The sequence below is a fragment of the Hippopotamus amphibius genome, chromosome 2 (genome assembly GCF_030028045.1).
Source record: "Hippopotamus amphibius kiboko isolate mHipAmp2 chromosome 2, mHipAmp2.hap2, whole genome shotgun sequence".
Taxonomy (NCBI): Eukaryota; Metazoa; Chordata; class Mammalia; order Artiodactyla; family Hippopotamidae; genus Hippopotamus; species Hippopotamus amphibius.
The window spans coordinates 14525426-14552947 of record NC_080187.1 but is presented as its reverse complement, the minus strand read 5'-3'; the positions used below and the strand labels follow the sequence as shown (position 1 = coordinate 14552947).

Sequence of the window (27522 nt, the reverse complement as noted above, 5' to 3'; positions counted from 1 at the left end):
TCTGTCCACTAGTAGTCTTCACAGTGGTTAGTGAGAATGCCACAGACAGACTCTTCTGTGTGTGGGACCCTAGAGTCTGATAGGAAGATTGGTAGGATTCCTGGGCACAGACAGTAATGAAGAGTTCACCAGAGCTGTTCTGGTAAACTTGTTTTTAGCCACTATTTTTAAATTCTCATTTATAAATTATAATTATGAAAAGTAACTCCACATAAAACCAAGCTTGTTTATTTTTAAAATACAATGGAGGGACACTATCATTGTACTTACTAAGTGTGATTTTACCCTTTGGTTTCCAGCAAAATTGAAGGCATAGAAAATATGCATAATCTGCAAAAGCTAAACCTTGCAGGAAATGAAATTGAACATATTCCAGTATGGTTAGGGAAGAAGTTAAAATGTTTGCGAGTCCTCAATCTGAAACGCAACAAGATATCATCGGTAAGTTATTCAAAGTAGCAAGAATATTTAAAAATTTTTCGGACTTGTTGAAGCAAAAATATTAAAATCTAAGTTTTTTTTTAAATGGGACTTCTTCTAATGTCCTTGGTCCTTTGACCAAACATCAAATTCAGACGTAACGCAGTATTCTGTATGGTAATTAAATATTGGCAGTACTGGTTTTGCGTGGTTCCATGGTAACTAAAAGTTGACCTCTTAGCCTTTTCCCATCTTTCATTTCATTTGAGCCTAAAAATACTCTTGTTAAGGAGACAGTGCAGGGATTATTTTTAAATTCTGTGAGTGAGGTACCATTGTTTTATTCCCATTTTCAAGTAGTCTCAGAGAGGTTAACTCTCTTACCCAAAGTCATTCAACTTGTGCCAGAATCCATGTCACTGAATGCCTAGAGCAGAGTTCTTTTCTTTCAAACTTATGAATTAATCTGAATTAATCTTGATTATAGTGTTAGGTGTTCCAGGATGTGTTAATCACTAGCTTTTTATAGTAGGGCAACTTTGTTATCATGGTTCACATAAGCTGATAATGATGTGTATTTTTCTCTGGAGTATATTGTATGATTTCCTTGTGATATTTATACAGATATTCAATAAGCATTGCAATGTAAAAGTATTAATTTATTTAAATCTGTATTAAAATTGGCACAATCCTGCCCTAATTTAAAGAACTTAAATCTTAGAATAGAAAATAAAAGATGTGACTTCCAATATGGGTCTAGACTTGCCTTCTGTGACCTTTAGAGAATCTTTCATCTCTCTAAAACTCACTGTTTAAATTGGAGAAAACAGTCTCTACCCTGCCTTCTTTACAGAAGTGATATGGGACTCAGATGAAATGATAAATGTGAAAATACTTTAAAAACTTTAAGGAATAAAGCCTTAGAGTTATTTAGTATTTTATGCTTTCACCAGTAGGAGCCAGTAATAATAACATTTGTTTAATGCTGTGCAATGTTTATACTCTCTTATTTCTTTTTTATAAAGATCTGGTAAAGTGACTCTACCGTTTCACTGCGACAGCCCAAGAGCCTCAGAGCCCAAGCCCCAGGCCATGTTACGCAGCATCACCTTGGAGCTCTTGGAACTTATGAGATGATGGGAGGAGATAGCCGTGAATCTATTTAAAATTTGTCACACATGTTCCTAAAGTAGTTGACCACTAGATAGTACTGTTTACAGGAAAATTATTCGATGAATATTTATTATTCTTTCAAATTTTGTAAGACTTTCTCATCCCAGTTCATATTTGACGTTGGCTTCAGTAAGAGTGCACACCCACCTGGGAGAGATTTATTTATACTAGCTAGCAGTAGTAGTGTTTCTCAGCTTTTTAAAATCCCTCTTTGGATAAATGTAAAAATCTCACTTCAGAACCATGAGTGTCTCCACGTATCCTTATTTCTTTTAATTATCAATTATAACTGTTACCTGAAGATTTACCAGACTCCTTTTTTATAGCCATTTATATTTTTTATTTGTTCAATCAGCATAATGAAAAGATAATAGGATTAGAGTTATGCAGTCTTGAATTCAAATCTTATTTCATTCACATATAACCTCTGAGCTTTGAGCAAGTCACCTAAATTCTTTGAACCTCAGTTTCATCATCTATAAAATTAAGATGAGGGCTTCCTAGGTGGCGCAGTGGTTAAGAATCCGCCTGACAATGCAGAGGTCACGGGTTCGATCCCAGCTCCAGGAAGATCCCACATGCCACGGAGCAACTAAGCCCGTGTGCCAAAAAAAAAAAAAAAAAAAAAAAAAAAATTAAGATGATTCTTATATCATAGGTTTTTGTGAGGAGTCACAGTGAAATGGTATATGAAAAATGCCTAATATTGCCCTTGATACATTATAGATTCTCATATACTCCTTTCTGTTCCTCCCTTTAAACCACTACTTTTGGTTAATGGGTTTCATGAATAGGTTCCTTGCCATGTTAATAGCAATTTCCTTTATTACTTCCCTTAGGTATGCTTATGATTTTTAAATTCAGGTATACCAATAATAATGTTACATATCTTTTCAGCTCCAAGACGTAAGCAAATTGAAACCACTTCAAGATTTGACTTCTCTGATCCTAGCTGAAAATCCACTTGTGACCCTTCCTCATTACCTCCAGTTCACCATTTTTCACCTCCGTTCACTGGAAAGTTTGGAAGGTCAGCCAGTAACCACTCAGGACAGACAGGAAGCTTTTGAGAGATTCAGTTTAGGTGAGGTGACATATTTTTAAAAAATAACTTTGGGTGGGAGAGGAATTTATTTTCAGAAATTATCCAGAAAAAATATATTTACTATGAACTTTATAATGCTACTAAAATTTTCATAGAAAGTGGCACCATAAGTCATTAGGCATGTGCTGTGAGCCAGGTGTACATCACCAGATGTAATGGTGAGTAAAACATAAGGAACTGGCCTTCATGCAGCTTGTGTTTTAGTGGAAGAAGACAGACAAAAAACAAGTATACCCAGATAAAGTAACAGAGGAGAACCCCCTTTTTGGAAAGTGGTATAAAGGAATAGCTCTCTGAGGAAGTGACATATTAACTGAAGGCAAAGGCAGGATTGGATTAGTCATGTGAAGAAAGGCATGAGGGAGAGGGAGCAGCTTGTACTTTGAAATTGGGAAGACCCTAGTGAGTTAAGAGACAGAAAGATTAGTGTGACTGGAGGGTAGCTCAGGTACAAGTTTGGAGAGATGGGGAGGGGCGGCGAGATGTCACAGGGCCCTGGGGTTTGGATTTTATTCCAAGTGCAGCAGAAAGCCACTGACAACTTGTAAGCAGGGTTTTATATATTAAGAAGATTATTTTTGATGCAGGATGGAGAATGATTCGAAGCAGGGCAAAATGGAGATAAAGAGACATGTTAGAAGGCTATTGCCTTAGAAATGCTAGTGGCCTGTATTTAGGTGGTAGATGTGGGATAGACAGATCAGCTTTGGGAGTAGAATCAGCAGCACTTTCTAATGGATTGGATAATCCCCAAGCTTCTGGCTTGAGTAAATGACTGGATGGTAATACTGTTTTGAAAAATGGGAGAACTCAGAATGCTGAGTTGGAATGTCTGTAAGACAACCAAGAGGAGAATCAGAAATATGAGTCTGGAGTTCAAGAGATTGGTCCTAGAGATATGTCATCAGCATAAAAATGATATTTAATTCCACCAGAATCAACTAGCTCACTCAGGGGTTTGGAAGAGCAAGAAGAGGAGCCAGTGAAGAAAACTGAGAAAGATAAGCCAGTAAAGTAGGAGAAGACCAAGAAATAGTGGTTTGCAGAAGCCAAGAAGATTTCAAAAGAGGAAGTGGTTGGCTATGCTGAGTGTCGCTGAGACATGAAGAAGAAAGATGAGCACAGAGAAGTGCTTTAGATTGGCAACATGATGATGAGCTTGACAAGAGCAGTGAAGGAGTGGCTGGGATAGATGCTAGATTATAGATTGAAGACTGAGTGGGTGGGAGACATTTGGGTAAAGATTTGAGATTGCCTCCCACAGTTTCCTCCCATAGTACCTAATAAATGAATTTTTTAAAAAAGTTTTTAAAAACTTCACCAGTAGCTTCCAAACCAGGAAATGGGCAGAAGCAAGTGCAATAAATCTCAAAGCTAGTAATCAAAGAAACAAAATATTCAAGAGCGTAGTGGAGAGACAAATTTTGGCTTAGTTCTTTTGGTCCTTGAGAAGACAAGGAGATGAGATCAGAAAAAAGGGGAAAGATTGTCTCTTGAGAAGAGGGATGGGACACTTTGTCCATCAGAAGGGAGAGAAGATGTATGTAGGTATGGGTGGTTTTGTTGCTTTGGTGGTAGGAAAATGAGAAAGTTCCTAGTGGTGAGATCTGTTTTCTCAATAAAATGAGAGCATCGGCTGAGAAAGAAAATAGAAGGAGTACAACATTGTAAAGCAACTATACTCCAACAAAAATTAATTTTAAAAAAGATTGGAAAAAAAAGAAAATAGAAGGAGTATGGGAGGTTTGAAGGGAGGAGGAAGGTATGAAATAGCCAAACACAATAATGTTAGGGTATGAGCCTTTTTGTTCAACCATTTGAAATTGATGTTAGTCCATTTTGACTTATAAAAAGAGCAATTTCGTATGGTTTGATTCAATACTTGGAAAATGTGGTAGATTTTTATTAATTTTGGATCCCCCTAACTCAACATTTGTTACCCAGAAGTTGATGTTTTGGAATCCTTAAAAAATACAAATAATGCAAAGTGAAATCATTATATACATATACTGTTGGGGGAAATGTTTAAAGTACTTATGACTCATTCACAACTTTGAATGTTAATTAAGAGCTTTTAGTGATGCTGAGCTCTTGGGATCCAGTGGTAATACAGATAGATGCAGTTTCTGCTTTTGCAAAACTTAAGTGGGGAAGGCAGACAGCTAAGCTATTTGATCACATTTTCCGACTCCCTCTTTGATGAGGACTGCGGCAGAGGTGCAGAGTGTCATCATAGCATCCCTGAGAAGCGTCTAACCCGGGGAGGGTAGAGTCAGGGCAGGCTTCTCAGAATGTTTTTTAAAACAAGACCTGAAGGATGAAAAAATAAGCCAGTAGGAGAGAGAGGAAGACAGTTCCAGGGAGAAGATGTGAATAAAAGCCTGCAGGTGAGAATAGGCATCACAGATCTGAAGAAGAGGAATCATTTCAGAAATGGGTGCTTGAAATGTGACTGGAAAGGGAGTTTGGGACCAAATTGTGAAAAGCCTTGTCAGTTCTCTATGTAAGCTTTTTGGATCCTATCCCAAGCATCATAGGAAGCCTTTGAAGGATTTTTAAGATAACATAGTATTTTATTTTGCAAACATCCTTGCAGCATACTTCAAAGTGTAATTACTAATATCAAATAAAGTATTGCATTTTTTTTTCTAGGAGACCTGGAAAAAAACATCCTTTATCAACACACTAATTGAATTAAATACTTTTGGAATTAAAGTGTTATCTTTTAATGTTATCCAAATGATAATACCTTCTTACCTCTTAATATAAATCACTTTCTAGCTCAAAATTGTCTTTTTTCCAAAACCATCGTGAATAATTTTAAAAGTAGAATTGTATTTATACTATTCTAAGATTTCTTTTGCTATTATTCGAGTAGTCATCTTACCTTTCTTCAAATAGAAAATATAATGATCAATAAACTCTTCAATTTGAACTGGCAGAAGAGGTAGAAAGACTGGAAAGAGACCTGGAAAAGAAGATGATGGAAACTGAAGAGCTTAAAAGCAAACAAACAAGATTCCTCGAGGAAATTAAAAATCAAGATAAATTGAACAAATCATTAAAAGAGGAGGCCATGTTACAAAAACAGAGCTGTGAGGAGCTAGAGAGTAACCTAAACACGAAAAGTGAGCTGGTAAGTCCGTATCTAACATTGCCTTGACTATATTCTCTTAAAATAGAAAATTCTTTGTTCTTAGGTCTGAATACACAACTTCCTGACCATAAAATGGGGAAGATGTGGTTTAACAGAAATACGTGCAACAGGTTTGACAGGTTGTAGTTGACTGTGCGCTGTACGGTATGGCTGCCCTAAAGGTGCGTGCTATCTTGAGCCACATTATGTGAAAGTATGATACCCAGCACAAAGGAGGAGAATGAAGCCCGACACCATGAGGAATTGGTCAGACTGCCCTTAGATGTCTCTATTTTTTTTTAAACAACAGCACTGTTGTTAAGACTGTATATTGGCAAAAACTTTTAGAAAGCAATTTGGCAAAATTATCCAAATTGATAGGGACATACCCTATGTCCTATATATTGGAAATATTGTATATAATATTTATATTATTTATTATATTAATATTTATTTATTATTATGTAATAGGTTTAGTATAATAATAATATATATTTCTAATATATTCTGTAGAAATGGTAGCAAGAATATATAAAGAGATTATATATGTACATACACGCATATATGTATATAAATACACATATATATACAAGGAGATTTACTACATTATTGTTTATATTAGCAGAATATTGCTAATAACTAAAATGTCCCTCAGTGAATATCCATGTGGTAGAATAATAGTGTTTCTATCAGAGTAAGGTAGAGCTGTATATCCTCATATGGAAAAACGTCTAACGCATATTGCTGTCTAACACATATGCAAGCTGTAAAACAGTATATCAATCTAGTCCTATATATAAAGGCAGTATATAATAGTATAAGTATATGTAAGTCAACTGGTGGAATGTATACCAAATTCTTGACAGCATTTATTTTGGAGGAGTGAAATTATAGAGCACTTTCAAATTGCCATATGTGCATATCTGTAATGTTTAAATTTTAAATAATTTGGCTTTACGGTTGAAACAGGTAGAAAAGATATTTTAAAAGAGAAAGATTTAGGCAGACTAGATAGCATATCTTCAGAAGGTACCTGACCCAGAGACTTCAAAGGTCTTGAGACCATGTCTGAGGAGTGGCCAAAGCAACAGGGGTGTCCAGGCTGAAGAAGAGGAGACCCAGCGAGCTATGACGATTGCCTTCAGATAGTCAAAGAGCTGTTTCATGGAAGACAGACTGAAGTTATTGATGGAGGTCCCAAAAGGTGAAATTAAGAAATGGCAAACAGAATTATAGGAAAACAGTTTTTTATTTAGTAATGAAGAAGAGATCTGTATAACAGCTGTCTTGAGATAGAATGTAATGACTCTGGAATGTGTTTGCTGTCACTGAAACAGGCCACATGCTCAGGGTTTAGGGGAAAGATTAAAAAAAAATTAGTCAGGGAGATGGATTAAATTACCTTAAAAGCTCTTTTCAACCTAGATAATTTGACTCTAAAATTATTAGACATTTTCCTTGAAGGAAAAAATAGCTATTGGTACTCTCTCTTTTTTTTTTTTTTTCTTTTGACAATTCTTTTTCTCATCTGTGCATAACTTAGAGAATTGTATTTCTCACATTATTAATAGAATCCTTGATACAGTGTTTTTGTTTTCTTTTTTTTTTGCATCCCCTTTTCAAAATTGGCATTCTGGCTTAATTCCTTGATTTGTTGACAAAGAATTCTGCCTAAGAACTTACATTTTGAAGCAAGAAAACAAAAGCATTCCCTCCTCTGTGTAGAGAGGGAAGTTGTTACTTGAAATCCAAATACTACTTAATTACCTCTTTCTTGAACTGTTCTTTGTCAGGGGGACATGATAGAAGACAGGCCAGCTTTCCTATCTTTGTTAGTCGAACATTCAGAGCATTTGTGGCTTCCTTCATGTGCCTCTTATTTGAAGGTAGTTTTCAAATATGTCTGCTATATTCTGAAGGCATATTATATATGATGTTAATAATCCAATGATTATTAATCGTCTTATAATATACATAGATCTATTGCACTCCATTCCATAATAGAGTGGATTGATGAGTAATTAAATCATTGAAGACATATTACAATCAATTTCATTTTAGCAGTGAACTCTTTGTGCCATCACTTAACATCTGTATTTAAAATACAAAAATAAAACAGTACTTAAAAGAAAAACAGTACTTACTATGGTATCACTTGATGTTTGTGAACGTTTAATAAATTTTCCTGAGTTATTGATCTTTTTTGTAGTATAGAATTCATCTTGCATTACTAAGACAAAAGAACATGATGATTTTCATATGCCAACTCCCTGGTGCACATTGTCAACCCATTGAAAATCTTGGCAACATATTGTATTTTATATTTGTGTGCTACCCCCAAATTATGGGTTATTATAGTTGCCTAGTTTTCTCAAATTATAGTTTGTTTGCTTATAATGTTGATATGTTTGTGCTGTAAATAAATGTTTTGTCAATGGTTTTTGCTGGGTTTTTTTTTTTTCTGTAACTATTTTTGGTTAGGAGACAGACTCTGCTCTTCTTTGAGTCATTATGTTACTTTTATCATTAACTATTAAAACCACTTTTATATACAAAGTTACTATATGATTATTATAACAAATGCAGACAACACAAATGTATACAGTAGAAAATGAAGGCTTCACCCTTCCCCTGCCCTGTGTCTTGGAGAGTAATGTATCCTTTTTGTTTTCTATGCTTATACAATATATATGTCACTACATAATATATATGTAATTGCATATATATAATCTTTGAATGTTTTGTAATTAAAAAAAATCTTACTATGTATTTTTTAAAATTCTGCATTTTATTTTTTTACAGAAGAGTCTATCATTGGACAGCACTCCAAGTTAAAAAAATACATACACATGTGCATGTGTTCACACATACACACACACACACGAATTCTTTTTTATTCTTTTCAAAGTCTGTACTATGTTCCATTATATGGGTTTTCCATAATTTATTTAACCTACTCTTATTGATGAATATTTAGGTTGCTTCCACTTTTTTGTTATTAGAAACAATACTATAGAGAAAATCCATATATATATATATACACACACACCTTATGCATTCATACTAGTAATTCCTTAGCATAATCACTATAAGTTTTAAATTTTTAAACTTTGATAAATATTAATGTTACCCCTCAGAAAGCTTATAACTGCTTCACACTTCTATAGCAGTGGGTGAAAGAGCCCAGTCCCCCACTTGATAGTATTATTTTGAACTTGTAAATAGGATAGAAAAAAATGGAATTGCATTGCTTTAATTTCTCATTTCTTTAGGTATTGGACAGCTGAGTACTGCATATGTATTTATTAGCTATTTTGTATTTCTTTGTTAAATTCATATTGTTTTTGCCTGTTCTTTTATTATTCCAAAGGACTATTTTATGTTAAAAAAAAAAATTCTGTCTTAGTCTAAGAGCCTACATTTGAAAACCATTTCCATTATCTTATGCAGAATATCTGGTAATAATATCATCTAATATATCATTAGATATATATTATGTCATGATATATATTATATATCATCTAATATCATTATAGTTGTATAATGTTTTCTAGTTTCATAAAGTAATTCCTCATGTAGTAAGTCAATTAACTTATAAATGAAACATAGTAACATTAAAGGAAAGCTTCTGGTGGCCATTTAACCTGCAATAGCCCCCCTCTCCTGCCACCAACAAACATTAACTTTAATATTAATACTACTCACTGTCTTTTTGCAAGTTATTTCACTCCTGTTCTTGTTTTCCTCATTTTTAAAATGAGGATGATTTACCTGTTCTGCCAGCCCCACAGAGTTGTGAGGACTAAGTGAGGTTATGAATGTCAAAATGACTTGAAATGAATCAAGCTAAGTAATCGAAGGTGGTAAATACGAAACTCAGAATGATGATAAAATGTGTCCATGTAGGAATAATGCAGGTATTAATAACCATATCTTCCTAAGGTAAGTTGTCAGTAAAGAGCAGCTTATGTTGTTACAGCCTCACTCTCCAGAATTCTCCAGATGATGGTATCTGTTCACTTCTTTCTCCTTTTAGCCCTTGTCTTGGTTTCTTGCAGACCCTTTTCTGCCGATTCTTTATTCTTCCTTAAAGGTAGTTTGTTCAGGGCTGAATTGTATACTATATTTTTCATGGTTTGCATGAAAACTTGTATTAATATGCTTATGTACATTTTAAGTTTTGAAACTGGCTTGCCTTTTGAGAAATGTGCTTGTGTGTGTATGTATAACTTTTAATTTATTTATTTATTTATTTATTTATTTTTTTGGGGGGGGTACACCAGGTTCAATCATCTGTTTTTATACACATATCCCCGTATTCCCTCCCTTCCTTGACTCCCCCCCCTCGAGTCCCCCCCACCCTCCCTGCCCCAGTCCTCTAAGGCATCTTCCATCCTCGAGTTGGACTCCCTTTGTTATGTATAACTTTTTTAATGAGTGTTTACATAGGAAAGTGAATTTGAATGTGGGGGAAAGAATTTGTATCATTTTTCCTGTTGGTAAATATGTTAACTGCAGTCAGCTCTTGATTATCTACAGCTAATACTGTATCTAGCTTACTTTCCAAGGCCTTTGACTCCCAATTTGCTCTTTTATGCATTTCTTCAATGGACATTTATTGAATGCTTACTATATGCTAAGCCTACTGCTGTAAAAGACAGTATTTATTATTAAAGTTAAACTTTGAACAACACAGGGGTTAATCCACATATAACTTACAGTGGGCCCTCAGTATCCTTAGTTCCTCAGCATCTGTGGGTTCAACCAACCACTGACTGTCTGGTACTACAGTATTTACTATTGAAAAATATATGTAAATGGACCTGCTCAGTTCAGAGCCACACTGTTCAAGGGTCGACTGTATTTTGCCTGCAGAGACCAGTCCATATATCCTCCATGGTGCAATCACATTTGCCTTTGTTTGTCCCCACTGCTACTGATCTTTGAGGAGAGAAGCCCAAGGTTAGTTGACATTGTTAGTTGTAAATTGCTCTTTTGAGACTTGGGGACTTGTGAGCGTTAGTAAAAGCATCAGTGTGATAATGGGCTTGACAGCCTGCAGCAGGACATCGAAAGCAGTGTAGTGTAATAGAGTATTGGATTTGAAATCAGGAAACTTGAAATTGAACTCTGCCTCTTCTGCTACCGGCTATGCAATTGGGCAAGTTATTTAACCTCTCCGTACAGCTTTTGTCATCTCATAGGGTAATTGTGAAGATTCAGTGGGATAGCACGTCAAGTGCTTAGCACAGTGTCTGGCATACAGTGAGTCAGAAATCTCTGTTATCCAGGTTGGCCTTACTTCCACTTGGATGGATAATCAGGAGGTGACTGAAAGCTAAATCATGCACGACTTTGATTTCACGGGCCTTGTAAAATATTCATGTTTGTTTATGTTTTCTTCTTTTCAGCTTGCATTTTTATATTAATGGAATTTTTCTGCATGCATGTTTTTTGTCTGGTATCTACTATCAGACTCCTGGGGGAATGAAAAAGCAGAAATCACTTAGTGGACCTTTGAAATGAACTCAAAGATTGGTTTAGCAGAAAGGGGGCTGGTACTGGTAGTTAATAAAATATTTAACTGCTGCCACTCATCTAATTATGTAACTTTTGACAAGTCAGTTCACCAATCTGGGACTCAGTTTCTTATTTATAAACTCAGAGGGTTAGATTAGACAATTTGTTTTCTTCTAGCTCCTAAAATTTCTAAGAATAACTGAAAAGTTGTAATTACAGTAGGATTACTGTATTAAAAATTTAGTATCCCATATTTGGATCTGATTGAGCTTATTTATCCACATTCTTTATCCTCTATTACAAAGAATAATGTTCTGAACACTTAAAACTGAGATGCCATTAGCCAAACTACTACAGCAACATCGGTACGACAATTAAAACCAATTTCCTAATTTCATCCTTCTAATTTGCTAGTAATAAAGGTCAATTATTTCTGTCCATGATTTGAAGCTATCATGAGTCAGTTAAATAAATTAGTACCAATTATTGGGAAATCAGGAAGCAGGTACTTAGCAGACTAGTTAATTAAAAGCAGTTCATACAGAGTTATTTTCATGTTTGGATAAAGCAAATTTAAATGATTTTTAAAACTTTATTCATTGTACCTTGAAATAACATAAACTTCAAAGGTCTTTTATGTGATCTCTTATGAAATGATAATTTTGTATTCCATACTTTGTAATACTTTAGAATTAAGATAAAGTGCTCTTAATGTTGTTCTATTTGCTGTGGGATTTTTAAAAAGTCTAATTATCAGTTATGGCTAGAACTTGCCACACCACTGTACCTTTATACTAACTTACTGAATCTGTGTGTTGTTTCATATCAAATTGGGCCAATAGCTAAGACAGAAGACCATGGAACTAACACGAGCATGTCAGAAACAGTATGAACTGGAACAGGAATTGGCTTTTTATAAAATTGATGCTAAATTTGAGCCACTAAATTACTATCCATCAGAGGTGAGTTATTTTGATTTTGCAGTAATCCAAAGTTAAAGCCAGCATAGAATGGGGCAGGGGAGGTCAGGGTGGTGGAGATGTTCACAGGATTTTATCAATAACCACTCCATATTCTTGTTAAAAGGATATCAGCAGAATAAATGTATTTTGGTTGAATCTGTGAATTATTTGGCTCAGTGAGGTAGAGCAGTGTCCAAAAGAGGTTAAAAGCCCCAAGAGGATATTTGCCCACATCCGTATTTATAACCATAAGCAGCGCTTCTAATCCTCAGTTACCTCACTCAAGAGTGCGGTTGGTCCGCTTCCTTAAATCCACACTTCCAGGAAAAGTGCACTGCCTGCTTCAGTGACCATGGAATAGATACCTCCCTACAGTGTTTGTTCAGTAATCACTGAGTTCGCTACTAGTCAACCATTATTTGTATAAATACCATAAATGCCACTGCAGCAGGGAACCGTTTAGCTTCCAGGATCCAGTGATTCCAATCAATATCATATATTATTTAGTATAAATTCAATAGTTAAAATTTATTAGACTGAGAAACACGTACTGTAGGTACTTCCTTAATCAGTCAGTCCAGCTCACTCTTCAGAGATAGGAGGAGGAGTCCTTTTGAGAGTATCTTTTGCTGTAGTTCTTTTTTAGTATATTAAGAATAAGATAAAAGAATTTTATATATATATATAAACTTCTGTGTATGTAGGATTACTATTTAGGCAATTCTGTGATATATTCTTCACTAATAAAATGAGTAATGTCACTTGACTGCATAGTAGTTACTTATTAAATCATAAGATCTATTTATTTTGTTTTTAGTATGTTGACATTGATAAAGCCCCAGATGAAAGCCCTTACATTGGCAAATCCAGATACAAGAGAAATATGTTCGCCACCGAGAGTTACATTACTGATAATGCCCAGCCAGTAGAGATCAAGAGGTTGGATCCAGATGAAGGGGAACAACTTAGAAATGAACATGTGACCTTGAGAGCCCCCACACCACTGGACACGCAACTGGCAGACAAAGATGACAAAATAAGTGCAGGTTAAAAAAGTTACTTTAAATTCTTTAAAAATATAAAAAGATTGAATATATAAGCAAATTTTATTTTTTAATTCTTCTAGTTAAACATGCTGAAGTTATTTATTATACTGTTTACATGAGACATCTAAAACAAAAGTAATGAGTCATTGAGCGGATTCCTTGTTAATGGTGCCTGTTATGATGAAGAATGGGGGCTTTTGACTGTTATTTGATGGCAGCATACCCAGGGGATCCAAGAAGGCTTAAATCTTGTCCTGCCAATGGGTGCTTCTCACCATGGGACTTACATATTCAAAAGCATAATTAGTAATAATTGAAGCAAGTAAAGTTATTGATTCTTCTACGTGTCGCCAAAACCTAAAGCAGCGCTTTGGATAAGCTGGATCAGTGCACTCTCCTTAGGCTTGGGCCTGAGGCTGGCCTCTGACTCTTCCTAACCTGTCCCACATTCCACCTCCTCAACTACACCCCCCCACCACCCCCAAATCATCTAATTCAAGGAATGTTACCACTTCCTGGCAAGTCACAAAGAGGAAGAAATCAGTCCAAGCGGACACTTGGAGACCTTCCAAATGGCAAACTTTGAACACACTTCCCCACTTAGTTGAGTGCATATGGAGGAAGGAGAAAGCAGACCTGAGTTCATTCATCTCACTAGTAATCGTGGCCCGTTGTAGGGATCTCAAGCAATGAGATTAGTAGCCCATCTTCTCTTGGTCGGCAGCAAAATGGAAACCATGGAAGGCCAATAGAGGTTGACTTGGAGAGGAGAGAAAAGAGACAGAGTTGTCTGTGTCTGCATATACTATATGCAAGGCTCTGGACAGGGAAAGCAAAACTGAATCAGATATATGTACAGACTAGCTTCAAGGGACTCATAGTTTTATGGCAGGCAGGGAGGGAGAGAAAAATCAGAAATTTGAGATGGAAAGTCCTTGATTTGGGATTACCTGCAGCTGGGAGAGACTGTACAGTAGTGAATTTCTTGATATTGAGTCCCATCATAAAGCATTTGCCTCTAACACAGGTTTTTGTTTAATACTCTAAACCTAATTATAACTTAGTGACATGTAAGTGCATATTTCCAATTAAAATCCTTATTCTCTCAAGAGAGTTCTTTAATGTTGCGAGTATCAAGTAAAGCACCTTTTATGTTAAGAATTTTACACATAAATAGATAAATTATAGCTCTATAGCATATTGTAAAACTATTCTAAGAGGTTAATAGAGAGAAAAACCATCATAGGAAATTACTGTTTTTTTATTCCTGTGTTGTATAATCTTAATTGGGGAGAGGAAGTTACTGCTAAGAAAAAGGTAGAATTTGAGAATTCAAGATTTTTCTTGTGTGTGTCTGTGTGCATGGTTTTTAAATTTGCAGCACAAGCTCGACTATCAGTACTGCATGATGAAATAGAAAAGGCAGAACAACAGATTTTAAGAGCTACTGAAGAATTTAAACAACTGGAAGAAGCTATACAACTTAAAAAAGTAAGTAAAAGTAAAGCTGCATTGCTAAGCAGAAATGCCAGAAATGAAATGTATTTCCCTCTTCATAACTGCATAAAACAATCTTTGAATCAGTGCCTAAGTAATTACAGAATAACAAATTTCAGAGTCAGATATGGTTCTAGCATTTTCCAACTTCATTTCCTTCCATTCAGGATGACATCCTATTAGTATTTTATAGAGTGTGGAGATAAACATTACTTAATGATTTATGTAAAAAGGTATATTCCATCTACTCTGTTATGAAAGTGTCTAACTTACCCAGGGAAGCTGCTTCCTAATATATCTCTTCTAATTTAATTAAACACTCACCACCTTTAAGATCCTGGGACCTAGATTAAGAGCCAGAAAACATCTCTGTGATGAACATTATTAAACACAAGCAGCAAAAATATAAATGATATAAGATATGGTATACAAAAAGATAATGTCATGAAGAAGTAAGCAGCTCAAACCCATGATGTAGTTGCGTAGGGAGAAAGTTCAAAAAAGGAAGTATTTTGACATTTTAGTTTTTAAGTATGTAAAAAGTTTTAGTTATTTGCAACTTTTAAAAATCAGTATTTCAAAATTGTGATGGTAACTGTATTCATACCATAGTAGGTGGTAAAAAAGGTGAGGTCCAAATTATATATTCTTTTAAAAAGATACCCTGTGTTGTTACCTTCAAATTATTTACTAACTAGAAATTGATTCACATTTATATGGCAGTTGCTGACTGGGCTAGGCCCTGAGTCATGAACAGAACAGATGTGTTGCTCCCTCATGGGCAGGAAGTGGGCAAAAAATAAGTAAAAGTAAGTTTCAAAGAAATGTATAGTTAAACAATATAAGTTGTGGAGAGAAAAAAGGGAAAATTAGGAGAGACAATAAAAAGGATGTAGCAACCCAGAAAGGCCTCACTGAGGAGGTGACGTTTAGGCTGAGACCCAAAGGATGAAAAGGAGCCAGTGAGGCAGAATTAAGGGAAAGCATATTCCAGGCAGAGGTGACTGTGTGTGCAAAAGACTTAAAACTAAAGATTCCTCTGCAGAGTGAGGGAGAGTGTAGTGGAAGATGAGGTTAAAGTTCATGCCAGGCATCACAGGCCACTTTAAGGGGTTTGAATTTTATTCTGAATGTAATGGGAAACCTTTGAAGGACTCTAGGTGGTAGAGGTGGTGATCCTATTTGTATATTTATAAGGTCACTCTGGCAACTTGATGAGAGTGAAATGGGTTGAGAGAGATGGAAAAAATGAAGATGTGTACATCTGTTAGGAGGCTGTTGTTTAGTACAGGCAAGACATGATAATGGCTTGGACTACAAAGGTGATGGTGAACATGGAGAGAAAGAAGACTAGGTAAAATCTAGCAGTTGAATTGACAGGACTTAAAGCGGGATTGAAAATGGGAGATAAGGTGGATGGAGCTATCAAGAAAGATTTTGATAATAGGAATGTTTTATAACAGTATTGGCCAAAGCTTTATATAGATAAATTGGTAGAAGTAAATAACATACAAAATTTTTTAAGTAAATGGATGCTTACAAAATGTGCTTGGAAAAAGATAGTTATTTTAAATGAGTAAATATAATATAACCTAAATTTTTCATTACACATCAATTGGCTTGATATTCTAATACAAGGGTATTAGAATATATACAAGGGTAAGTGCTGTATAAAGTCAGCTACCATTAATATTGTGGTTATTTTTATTAATAATTTATAAGTTATTTATACGAGGATGACAACTTCATTTCTACCTGCTATTATGTTTTCATAAGCTTTTATAAAAAAAATTTCTACATATAATAAGGATAAAAGTATAAGATATGAATGGAGTGCCTAGGTAACTCCTTCATTTTACTTTTATTTAAAAAGAAACTGATAGAGCATGGAATACCTTTCTAAATTGTACTAGTTGTTTTCTGTAAATTTGTAAATCAGTGTTGCTGTCCTCTGTTAATTGTGTGTTGGGGTGTGGGGGGAATTAGATTTCAGAAGCAGAGAAAGACTTTCTTTTCAAGCAGTTGAGTGGTAGGATACAACTTCTAAATAAATTACGTCAAGAAGCTCTGGATCTAGAAATGCAGATGGAAAAGCAAAGAGGAGAAATTGCTGAAAAGCAGAAGGATATCAAGGACCTGCAAATAGGTATTGATAGTCTGGATTCCAAAGATCCAAAACATGTAAGTAAATGAAGAGATCTTTGGCTTGTTCTGTGGGGGTCAGCATATCGTTCTTTCTAGATATCATGTCTCATCATTTTTAGCCTCAGAGTCTTTTCTGAAAATCTCTTTTAGTTTGATGCATAGATTTGAGCCATATATATGTTTATGTGTGTGTGTGTTTGTGTGTATATATAATATGTGTATGTATGTGTATTATATATATACGTGTGTATATATACACACACACATATATATAAAGTGTGTGGGTGTTTAAAACAAAACAACCTATGGCTTGAAGGAGGTAGCTTTCAGTAGAATGATTGATGCATAATATACTTATTTTTTTTTAAGTGGTTGAATTTCATTATATTTCAAATCAAGAAAAACCTGCTCTAAGGTGCTCTCCAAACCTCTTACTCTTTCTCCTTGTTTTCTTTTCTTCTTTCTTAAGAGCAAGGTTGTGAGATGGGAGAGCTGAGGGGGTTCAGGATCCTTTTTCTACCTCTTCTTTAATCCTTTATGCAAATGTTCCACTAAAGTTATTTGTTGTTTCATATTGTTTTATTTTGTCCTTAAAAAGAAAACATTTCTCTAGAGTATGTCTTCCTAAAATGTGGCCAGAGATGGTCAGGTGGCTAGATGATGGAGTTAGGTTCTTGTCTCTTTCTGTCTCTACTCCAAAAAGTCTTACTAATGGCTTATATTTTAGCCAATATTTGTAAAATGGAAATAAGAATATTTTATGCATATTTTACTGGTATACTTTGAATAACAAGGTTATTTTCTTTAAAAACTTTAAAATCTCTGGATTATGAGAAATCATAGAATTTAACATGGTAAAGAAAATGCACTATAATTGCTAAGTACTTGACAAGTTATTTAATTATCCCTTTAAACATTTTAGTAAAATATAGATATTTTTTGGTGGCCAGCTAATTTTCACAAAGGGTGACCATATCATCACAGACGTAAGGTCTATTCTAACAAAAGCCTGAGAGTTAGTATTAAAATTGAAACCAAAGGTAGTCTTGATTATCTTGAAGAATTTTCATTACATGAAAAATTAGAGATTTTAAATAATATGTAATATGGTCTATAATATGTTCCCTTATTGCATTTTTTTGTTCAGAAGTCCACCACCCCATGTAAGGCCCCTGAGGACAGGAACTGTATCCCCAGGGGCCAGCGCTATGTTTATGAATGTTTGCATCAAGGAAAGTAGAAAAGAACTGGCCTACAGGCACTACCCAAAGCTCCTTTACTTCCTCTTTTAGTTCTGTGATCTCTGAGTGTAATTAGAACCTGAATTGTCTGTTTGCTTGCAAGAAGCGACTGTGATAGTCTTGGCATACAGAGAGTCTAATGCACACTGGATTTCTGTAAAGAATTACATATAGAAAGGAGTTAAATGAGAAGTAGGAAAGGCATCCAAGTTTTGAAGGTAGTCAACATCAATCTGTAATAGTGGAGATGAAACATACAAGCCAGGTTTTAAGGTTCCTTTTTTGGTATTGTTAAAACTCCTAAAGGTTAGTTCTTAGGGTTACAGCCTTAGTCTGACCGAGCCCCAGAGGATGTCTCTTTTTAATTTGCACACCCAGAAGGAGCATCTTTTTCTAATTTGCACAAAGTCACCTTATTGGTTAGTGTTAAGCATCCCATTTTAGGCTTCAAAACGTGAACATTTTAGCAAGAGGGAAAGAATGAAGAATGGTATTCTGCGTATTTTTCTGCAGATACAGACTTTTAATTAACTTTTATTATCTAATCAGATGAAGTATCTTTCTGAATAGCAAATAGAATTTAAGAGTAAAACTTGAGAGATTAGAAAACAGTAAATGACTGAGATATGATGGAAGTGATGTGTCTTGCATTGCACTTGGTTTTAGGCATATATGGTGAGGAACTTTATTTTATTACAGCATCCAAATGAGATTGGTGACTTTTTAAATTTGCATAAGATGAAAATATGATTTAGAAAGATTAATGATTTACCAAAGTCCCCCTTTTAGGAAGAGGCAGAGCCCATGCTTATGCTACTACAGTGATTCTCTCCTCACAAAGGAGTTACAGGTCTAAAGAGATTAATTATTTTTAAAATTAGCTCAGAGCCAAACCTAGTCAAGTTTTCAACAAACATAAGCATTTAACTAGTTTTCAAAAGGAAAAGGTACTATATAAAAATCAAATCCCATTTTAATTCTATTTAACGTTTACAGCTAGAAGGAGAAATTTCACAGGAGCAAACATAATAAAGGAAGATTTGTATCCCTGTTCCTTATCTAGCAGTGCTCTGTAGAAGCAAAAGGTAACTGTAGGCTAGAGGGAATTTGCCTGTAGTAATCTGTTGCAAAGATTGTGCGTGATTGGCCTGTGGGAGCTTCCTGTGTTGTGATTCAAAGCGCGGAGGGTGGGACCTGCCTGCAGAGGCTGCTTGTGATTGGACGGGCTGGGCTGCCGCTCAGTCTCCGCCAGGAATGTGGTTTGAAGCACTGGGAGGGGTAGAGGCTCGGAGGCGCTTACAAAAATGTGGCTGTCAGAGAGGGAAGTGCACATGAATTTCAAGACAGCATTAGAAAGCATTCCACCCACAGTTCCACTGTTCTGAACGGCTCAGTTTTAACAGGACAAATTGTAAGTTAAGGTATGATCATTTTCTCTCTCTCTGTACAAAGGACTTAGAAAGGAGGAGGAGTCAGAGATGTAAGTTCCTGTTTTTACAATACCTCTATTGTGAGCTCCACAGTAGTGAAAATCGCTGAATCTACTTTTGCTCACATGTGTTCAATGTGAATCATTGGCGTGTTGAACTGATTTTTTTGTCCTGCAAGTAGAGATTTCAGTGAAAGTCTTAATGGTGAATTTTTAAGATTTATTGATACAGATATGAGTGCAGAAATTTTTAAAAATTCTTTTTTGAGCCATAAAAATCCTGTTTACTTAGAATTTAAGGTTTTATCTGCAATTACCTTTTCAGAAAGATTTCAGATGGGTGTTTTGGGAGAGCAGGAGAAGAGTTTTGAAAATCCCATCGAGTTTTACCAGTAGTAAAATTTAAACTTTCCAGTCAAGCTGCCACTCATTTATTCTTCAGAAATGAAGGGACTTTCTTTCTTGTCTTTAGAGGCAACAAATGTGTAAAATTGAGAAATGTTCTTTTATAATCAAATTATAGTCTTAGACTTGCGAAGCGTGGAGTTTTTGGTTCAGACTAACATAGTTCTTTCTCCTGATAACTTTCTCTAGAGTTATTACTGTTCTGTTCCTCTGATCCTGCCGGGGGGCAAACTAGAGCTGTGAGGGTGTGAGTAGGAGGGCACAGGTTCCTTGGGGAACTATTTTGTCTCCATATGAACAGTTGCCTAAGGAGACAAGTCATTGGATGGATCCAAGATTCTGTTTTCTCACTTGTAAAGGAAGAGTTAGACTAAATCACAGGTTCTCAGTTTTTTCCCCCAGCACAACTGAGAAATGCAGTCTATTCCTTTCAGTTAACAGTAGCTCCTGAAAGCGATGACTGTCAGTGTGTGTGGGTGTGTGAAAGCTCTTTTCCTCCAGGAGCACATGTAGTAGTTGGGGCGGGGTGTGTCTCTGTAGGGCCCTCCATCTTGAGAATCACTGGGCTAAATGGTCTTTGAGGTCTCTGTCAACTCCCAGTTTACGGAGCTTAAAGGCAGAATGTTTCTTTGCATAAGGAATTGAAAATAAACTTGAATTCTAAGGAAGTATTTATTTCATGTCTCTATTTCCCCAAAAAACTCTTTTTAAAAATTATACTTAATGTTTTTTAATAAAAAGTTATTAGTTGTCTTTTATAAAATTTTTTAGCTAAAAAAACTCATTAAAAATCTCCTGTAATCTTTCCACCCAGATATAACCTTTGTTAACATTTCAGAATATAGCCTTTTTCTGTGGATATATGTATATATAATCAGTTAACTTTCTGGAAACCTTTTTAGAAAGATACATTTTCAGTGCAAAGAACACTGAAATTGGCTACATTACCTAACTAGCTGTTACCTGGGAAAAATCACTTAACCTTCCTGAGCTTCCGTTTGCTCATCTCTAAAATGGAGATGATTTCCTCATCAAGTTATTGTGAGGTTTAAATGAAAACTACTCATGTGAAACAACACAGTGTCTGACACAAAACAGGTGCAAATTGTTACATTTTCTTTCCCATTCTTCCTTAGAAATGTTATTAAGGATTATTAGTTTTATAAGAGTTTAAAGAATTTGGGATTTTGATTTTTTTTTTTTCTTCAATTCAGTGCCATATGAAGGCTCAGAAAAGGGGTAAAGAACAACAGCTTGACATCATGAACAAGCAGTACAAACAACTTGAAAGCCGTTTGGATGAGATACTTTCTAGAATTGCTAAGGAAACTGAAGAGATTAAGGACCTTGAGCAACAGCTTACTGAAGGTGAGAATTTAAATATGATTTAAGGTAAATCAGTTTCAGTGTTAATAAAAGACAAATGATAGGCGTTAATCCAGATATTAGCTGAATATGCTTTAGCTGTTAGTACTAGTATTTGATAAGGAAATGTTTGCAGAGTACTCAAAAATGTTTGATAAAATTTAAAATTTTTATTTTAGTTTTCTTGGGTTGATGTCCTAGTGAGTCAGGTCACTGTGGCAAGAAATCTATACAAGCTCATGATAAACTCTGCCATGTGATCATCTTCTTCTAAGGCATAAAATCCTTGCAGGAGTGAAAGGTCATTGATAAGAGGCATTCAGTGTCTGGTTATAAGGAGAGTATAGAAAGAATTTTAGGATCTATTTTTGCAATGCAAATCTAAATTGTGACATTGCCATAACAGTGGAAGAGGAAGATAATAGACCATAGCGGTGAGAGCCTTGGCTTATGGTAAAAGGATCCCAGTCCTTGTTTTGCCATTATCAGTAGCGCGACCTGGGACAAGTTATTTCTATCGTGATCATTAGTTTGGGGGAAGATTAAATGACATAGTTTTCATAAAGTGCCTGGACATAGTAGGTACCCAATGTATGGCTTGTTTGCTTTCTTAAGTCTTCAGGTTACAGGTTTATGCTGCCAGTCTTGGATTTGACTTGGTTTTGTTTTGTGTGTCTAGCAGCAAGAACTCAGTTTTTTGCACATTTTTCATTATTTTATTTGGAAATTACTGCTTGAAACTTCTTACAGCATGAATTAAGCATTTCATAAGCAATGCCAATGGATATACTATTTTTGTTGTGTACCTACTTAACACTCCTTTACCATGGGTGATGGGGGAAAAGCTATTATTATATCTTGAAAATGAAAACTAAGATAGTAGGAAATAATTGGAAGCTTATAATTTCATTCTTAGCTAGTAATAAGTAGCTAAGGAGACTAAAACACAGTAATTATGTATCTTGAAAGCATCTTCTTGTATACATTATCACCTTCCCTTTCTCCGTCTTGATTAGGCCAGATAGCAGCAAATGAAGCCTTGAAGAAGGACTTAGAAGGTGTCATCAGTGGGTTGCAAGAATACCTGGGGACTGTCAAAGGCCAGGCTACTCAGGCCCAGAATGAGTGCAGAAGGCTACAGGATGAGAAGGAGACATTGCTGCAGAGGCTGACTGAGGTCGAGCAGGAAAGGGACCAACTGGAAATAGTTGCCTTAGATGCAGAAAATATGAGGAAGGTATGATTTGTTTCTTCTTGTCTGTTTTCCTTAGCCTCAGAAGTAGATGATGTCCAATTTAACTTAGTTAAGGAATTAGCAACAGTGCAGTTATAAGTGGCTAAAGTGTTAGTGGCTATTTAGTGTTTTGGGGGTTTTTTTCCTTTACTAAAAAAAGGGGTTTTCCTTGGAACCATTATTTTTCCTTTACTAAAAAAAGAGAGATTATTTTAGCTGAATTTCTATCACTGAAAGGTATTGTGATCAAATAACTCTGAAGAATAAGAAATTGTAGGGCTTCCTAGGTGGCGCAGTGGTTGAGAATCCGCCTGCCAATGCAGGGAACACGGGTTCGATCCCTGCTCCAGGAAGATCCCACATGCCACAGAGCAGCTAAGCCTGTGCGCCACAACTACTGAGCCTATGCTCTTAAAAAAAAAAAAAAAGAAAGAAATTGTAGCTATTACAAATACTGTATTAGATCTTCATATTTTATTTTTTGTGTAGCAAAATTAAGCACAACATAACTTTTCTTATTCTTGTTGCTATTATTTCATAATTTTACTGATATTTTACAGATCACAAGACAGACACAGCATTGTAAATTATATCCTTCCATACTTGATTTGTTGATATTCATTTGGAGATTTCACTTGCTCTGTTTTAGTTGTTTGGCAAACTTTACATTGCAGGAGAACCCAGATTTCCAAACCTCATCCTCAGTAGGGCTGGCTTTGGAAATTTGAATATGTTTTAATGTTATGAAATTTATCAGGCATGTAAGAATGTCAAAAATATTTAACACCATGTACTCACAACTCAGTTTAAAAAATAAAACATACAAATATATTTGAAACCCTCTGTGTATCCCTTCCAGAGCTAGCAAAATCCTGAATATGGTTATTATTTCTCTGTATATGTGTATTCATCTATAAACAATATGTAGTATTGTTTTGCATAATTTTAGGATTTATATAAAAAGTACATAGTGTATTTGGCCACTTGCTTCCTTCACGTTTATGTTGTTGAGAATTATGCATGTTGATACATGTAGCTCTGCTTTGTTTATTTTTATTGATGTATACAGCATCCCATTGTGTGTGCATACCACAGATGTATTGCTTATTCACGCCCCTCTTGGGGGATATTAAGGTGGTTTCCAGTCTTTTGCTGTTACAGTATTGCGAGTGATATTCTTACACACATCTTGAGCACAGGGACTGTGTTCACAGTGGAATTGTGAGTCAGAGTGTATGTGCCTCCTCAACTTCACTAGATATTGTCAAATTACTGTCCATAGTGATTCTGTGAATTTCTGTTCCCACCAGCAAGGGGAGGGCTACCATTGTAGGGCATCCTTGCCATCACCTTAGTGTTAGCTAACTTTTCTTTTGTAAGCCTTAATTTTGAAATAATTTCAAGCTTGCAAGAGAGTTGCAAGACTAACTCACTGTACCCTCCATTCAGAAGTCACCAATTAATATTTTGCCACATTTGCTTTATCTCTTTCTCATGTATAATTTTACATGATTTTATATACATTTTTATATAAATTTTTTCCTAATTTTAGGAAATGATTAGACATCATGCTCTTCAGTTTCTAAATATTTCAGTATGTGTTTCCTAAGTACAAGGACATTTTCTAACATAAACACAGAATAAAGATCAATTTCAGGAAATTAATGTTTTGTCAGACTTACTGTTTGCCAGTCTGCTGAGTTTGAAATGATGTCTTTTTATTATGAAAATTTTTACATTTACAGGAAAGTTGAAAGAATAGTTCATTGAACATCTGTGTGCTCTCCTAGATTCAACAAATATTTTGCTATATTTGTTTTGCTTTTTGCTGGGTCATTTGAAAGTTGCAGATGTTATGACATCTCTTGAGTACACATCTCTTAAAAATGAAAATATTTTCCTATATCACTATAATATCATTATTATACTTAGGAAAATTAACAGCAATTCCCTAATATTGTCTAATATCTGAGCCATTTTCACTTTTTCCCAAATGTGTTCCTCTATGCTCTATGCAAAATAATGTCTTGTTTTAACTGCATTTTCCCCTAGTTACTGGAGAGGTTAAGTACTTTTCATGTGTTTGCCATTCAGTTTTTCTCTTCAGTGAATTTCCTATTTGTGTTTTTTGCCCATTTTTTCTATTGGATTGTCTGTCTTTTTCTTAATGATTCGTAAGAACTCTTTATATATTCTGGATATTAGTTCTCTGTTGGTTATATGTAGAATCTGCATTTTGGACGAACAACCCATATGATTCAGATGCCAGGTGGTCTTTGGGTCACCCACTGAGAAACTCTTCTATAGAAGTTCTCATCACAGAATTCTCCTCCAATCTAATTCTTCAAGATCCCAAATAAATAGTTGAAAGCTATAATGTTTAATCATAAAAAACATACAGGCTAAAACGAATCAGAACTGTGGTATGCTGATCAATATGTACTTATGTTTTTATTAACACTCGTTTAAGTATCTCTATCATCCTTAATATTAGAGAGTGCTAGTCTGATTTTGTTCTTCTGATAAGTGAACATACTGTGGTTTAATGGAGAGAATGTGGGCTTTGGAGTCAGAAATCTCGGTTCATATTCTGACTCTATCCTTTTTTTAGCTGCACAGCCCTGTGCTGTTTACTTAGATGTTCATTCTCCATATCCCTCTGTAAAACGGGCATAATACCTTGCCTTACACAGTTACTGTGAGGATGTAATGAGATAATGAATGTGAAAAATGTCTGAAGGAAAATAGGCCTTACATTTTATCCTCTTCTCTTTTTTTATCTTCTTATGAATACATAAGACATGTCTAAAATATCACAGCTGGTTACTTTGGAAAACATGTTGTAGCTTACTGATTTTTCTGATTACATTTAGTCGGAGTTTTGTTTTCCGACCTGGATTCACATGGCCTGCAGCTTCATTGTATTGCCAATGAATACTCTCTGTCTGGCCAGCACTGGCTGGCCAGCATTTGGTTTAAGTGCTCAGTTTACTTATAACGACTTGCAGATGCTTAAGCAGCACAGTGTGGGTTCTGTACTTAAACATACACTGAATCCTTGCAGGAGCTTGCAGAGCTGGAAAGCGCCCTCCAAGAGCAGCATGAGGTGAATGCATCCCTGCAGCAGACCCAAGGAGATCTCAGTGCCTATGAGGCTGAGCTAGAGACCCAGTTAAAAATAAGGGATGCCGAAGCCAACCAGCTCAGAGAAGAGTTGGAAAAACTAACGAGGCTCAGCCAGGTAAGTAAGAGCACAAAACCATCCAGAAACCAAGTAGCCTGGGCCTTAACGTAGCAGCTTTCCTTTAATTTAATCTAAGATTAAACACTTTTTAATATAATGTATGTGGAATGATGGGAAGAGCACATTTTTGGAGTCAGACATTCTGAGCTTAAATACCACCCCAATGTGAATATAGACAAGTCACTTCATGGCTCCGAGCCTCTGACAAATGCCTCCTCATCTGTAATGCGGATTATAGTGAGGGTAAGTGAGACAATGGGCCTGAAAGCACCTAGCAGTTGGTAATCAATACATTCTAGTTTTTCTTTCTCAAAACAGCTTTAAGAGACCTCTTTTAAATTGATGTTAAATTTTACTTTGCTACTTCCTGTTTTGGTTGGATGAAATATCCACCAGTTTAAATTATACTTGCAAATTAGTGAAATAGTTATTCATCCAATAAATACTTAATTGATTGGCCATTAAGGGCCAGGTGCCATGGATGCTATAGGGAACAGCACAGACATGGTTATGTCCTTGTGAAGCTGACAGTCTGGTAGGTGCAACAAGTGTCGGAGAAAGAAAGGGATAGGGTTCTGTGCTAGGGGAGTGGTGGTCAGGGGAGACTGCCCTGTGGAAATGATGTTTCAGCTGAGACCTGAAGGGTGACTAGGATTTGGCTCTGCAGAGGGAGCAGGGGTTAAAGGGGTAGAGGTAAGGGATGTATTCTAGGCAGAGAGGCAAGAAGAGAGAGCGTAATGCATCTGAAGTGCTGAAAGTATGCCTCCGATATGCCAGCAGCGAGGAGAAGAGTAGGGAATGAGAGTGAGAGATAAGGGCAGAGAGGAAGACAGAGGCCAGTTACAATATATTCTTAATCACATTAAAACACAGTTTTGTTTAGTTGTTAGCTAAATGGGTTGCACCTTCCTCCAGGAAGCCCACCCTGTCCTTCCATCATGCCTGCTAAAAATCTGGATTCAGGACTCTACTTTGATTTTCCTTTAACCTGTGCTCAGTCAAAGCATTTTATCCTGTGTATGAAATCATCTGTTTAAATTGTCTGTCTCTCCTGCTAGACTCAGAGCACAGTGAATGCCCAGATTGTAGATGCCTGTGTCAGTGCCTGGCACGTGAGACGGGTCAATAGGTTCTAACTGGATGAAAGTTAAATAAAATAAGATAGTTGGAAACAGGCACAGGAAAAGATGCTCAACATTGCTAATTATTAGAGAAATGCACATCAAAACTACCACTTCACATTGGTCAGACTGGCCATCGTCTACACATCATAAATGCTGGAAAGGGTGTGGAGAAAAGGAAACCCTCCTACACTGTTGGGGGAATGTAAATTGGTGCAGCCACTGTGGAGAGATGGAGGTTCCTTAAAAAGCTAAAAACAGAGTTACCATATGATCCAGCAGTCCCACTCCTGGGCATGTATCTGGAAAAGACCAAAACTAATTCGAAAAGGTACATGCACCCCCATGTTCTTAGCAGCCAAGACATGGAGCAAACCTAAATGTCTGTTGACAGATGTATGGATAAAGAAGATGTGGTATTTATGTACAGTGGAGTACTACTCAGCCATAAAAAATGAAATAATGCCATTTGTAGCAAC

General features: G+C 35.8%; 1 protein-coding gene across 8 annotated transcripts in view; it reads left to right on the top strand.

Moving 5' to 3' along the window:
• Positions 1 to 27522, top strand: part of CNTRL (centriolin) — an 81235-nt gene that overhangs the window by 13265 nt on the left and 40448 nt on the right. For 4 of the 8 annotated variants that reach the window (XM_057722175.1, XM_057722174.1, XM_057722176.1 and 1 more), the window contains exons 5-14: positions 300 to 441; positions 2491 to 2677; positions 5641 to 5834; positions 12197 to 12316; positions 13134 to 13362; positions 14744 to 14853; positions 16846 to 17040; positions 21294 to 21447; positions 22461 to 22681; positions 25743 to 25919. In XM_057722175.1, coding sequence (XP_057578158.1) covers positions 300 to 441; positions 2491 to 2677; positions 5641 to 5834; positions 12197 to 12316; positions 13134 to 13362; positions 14744 to 14853; positions 16846 to 17040; positions 21294 to 21447; positions 22461 to 22681; positions 25743 to 25919 — 1729 coding nt within the window. Of the gene's footprint in view, positions 1 to 299; positions 442 to 2490; positions 2678 to 5599; positions 5835 to 10747; positions 10797 to 12196; positions 12317 to 13133; positions 13363 to 14743; positions 14854 to 16845; positions 17041 to 19507; positions 19667 to 21293; positions 21448 to 22460; positions 22682 to 25742; positions 25920 to 27522 lie in introns of those variants that run through there. The other 4 variants (XM_057722177.1, XM_057722178.1, XM_057722179.1 and 1 more) reach the window with 4 other exon arrangements.